At 50.3% G+C, this 1089-nt stretch overlaps 1 protein-coding gene across 1 annotated transcript in view; it reads left to right on the top strand.

Moving 5' to 3' along the window:
* Positions 1-779: 779 nt before the first annotated feature.
* LOC109933567 (phosphopentomutase-like) overlaps positions 780-1089 on the top strand; it is a 19659-nt gene continuing 19349 nt past the window's right edge. Inside the window, exon 1 of the mRNA XM_048601296.1 lies at positions 780-919. Within this exon, the coding sequence (XP_048457253.1) occupies positions 863-919 (57 nt within the window). The 5' untranslated portion in view covers positions 780-862. The remainder of the gene's footprint in view (positions 920-1089) is intronic.

Below are 1089 nucleotides of genomic sequence, written 5' to 3'. Positions count from 1 at the left end.
CTCATGGCTCCGAAACTCAATCCCTCTACCAATAAAACCTAACATACCGTACGCCTTCTTAACAACGCTATCAACCTGGGTGGCAACTTTCAGTGATCTATGCACATGGACACTGAGATCTCTCTGCTCATCAATAATGCGAGTAGCAGAGCACCAACTTTGGTGAACGCTGTATCCAGGATTGAGTTCTTTATCTTTATTCATTCATGGGATGAGGGCGTCACTGGCTGGGCAGCATTTATTGCCCATCCCTAATTGCCCAGAGGGCAGTTAAGAGTCAACCATATTGATGTGGGTCTGCAGCCACATGTAGGCCAGACCAGGTGAGGATGGCAGTTTCCTTCCCTAAAGGACATTAGTGAACGAGATGGGTTTTTCCCAACAATCGACAATGGATTCACGGTCATCATTAGTCTCTCAGATGCTGCCAGACCTGCTGAACTTTTCCAGCAGAGATAACAAGTTGTAGAGCTGGATGAACACAGCATGCCAAGCAGCATCGGAGGAGCAGGGTCTGAAGAAGGGTCTAGGCCCGAAACGTGTTCTTCCAGCTCTATACCTTGTTATCTCAGATTCTCCAGCATCTGCAGTTCCTACTATACGTGAACTTTTCCAGCAACTTTGTTTTTGTTTCGGGCTCTGATTGGTCCGTTACACTACCCTGGCTGTGATTGGTCGTTTGCGCAGAGCCGGCTGTGATTGGGTTGTTGTTCAGTGCGAGTTGTGATTGGTCAGTTGCCGTGCCGGAGGTGCGATTGGTCAGTTGTTCAGGCTGCGTTGTGATTGGTCAGTGTCTGTGGTCGGGCCAAGGTGCAGAAGGGTGTGTTGAGCAGCTCTGCTGTTCGGGGACTGTCGGATTGCAATGGCGGAGTGTGATGATTTGGATCGGGCGGTTGTGCAGTGGTTGGAATGGGACAAGGTGAGGCTGAGCTGCAGTTTCTCTGTGTGTGAGTGCTGGTTGTCGGACGGTGGCTGAGGAGCCCGGTTCCTGACGGCCTGTTTGTGTCTGTGGCGTCCCTTTGGACAGCAATGAACAGAAACAGCCTTTAACTCAGTTCGATTTTAATGGGGCTCAACCGTATGATCTGC

This window comes from Rhincodon typus, chromosome 1, assembly GCF_021869965.1.
Source record: "Rhincodon typus isolate 14 chromosome 1, sRhiTyp1.1, whole genome shotgun sequence".
NCBI classification, from domain to species: Eukaryota; Metazoa; Chordata; class Chondrichthyes; order Orectolobiformes; family Rhincodontidae; genus Rhincodon; species Rhincodon typus.
The sequence above is the reverse complement of the archived record's forward strand: the minus strand, read 5'-3'. Positions and strand labels throughout refer to the sequence as shown.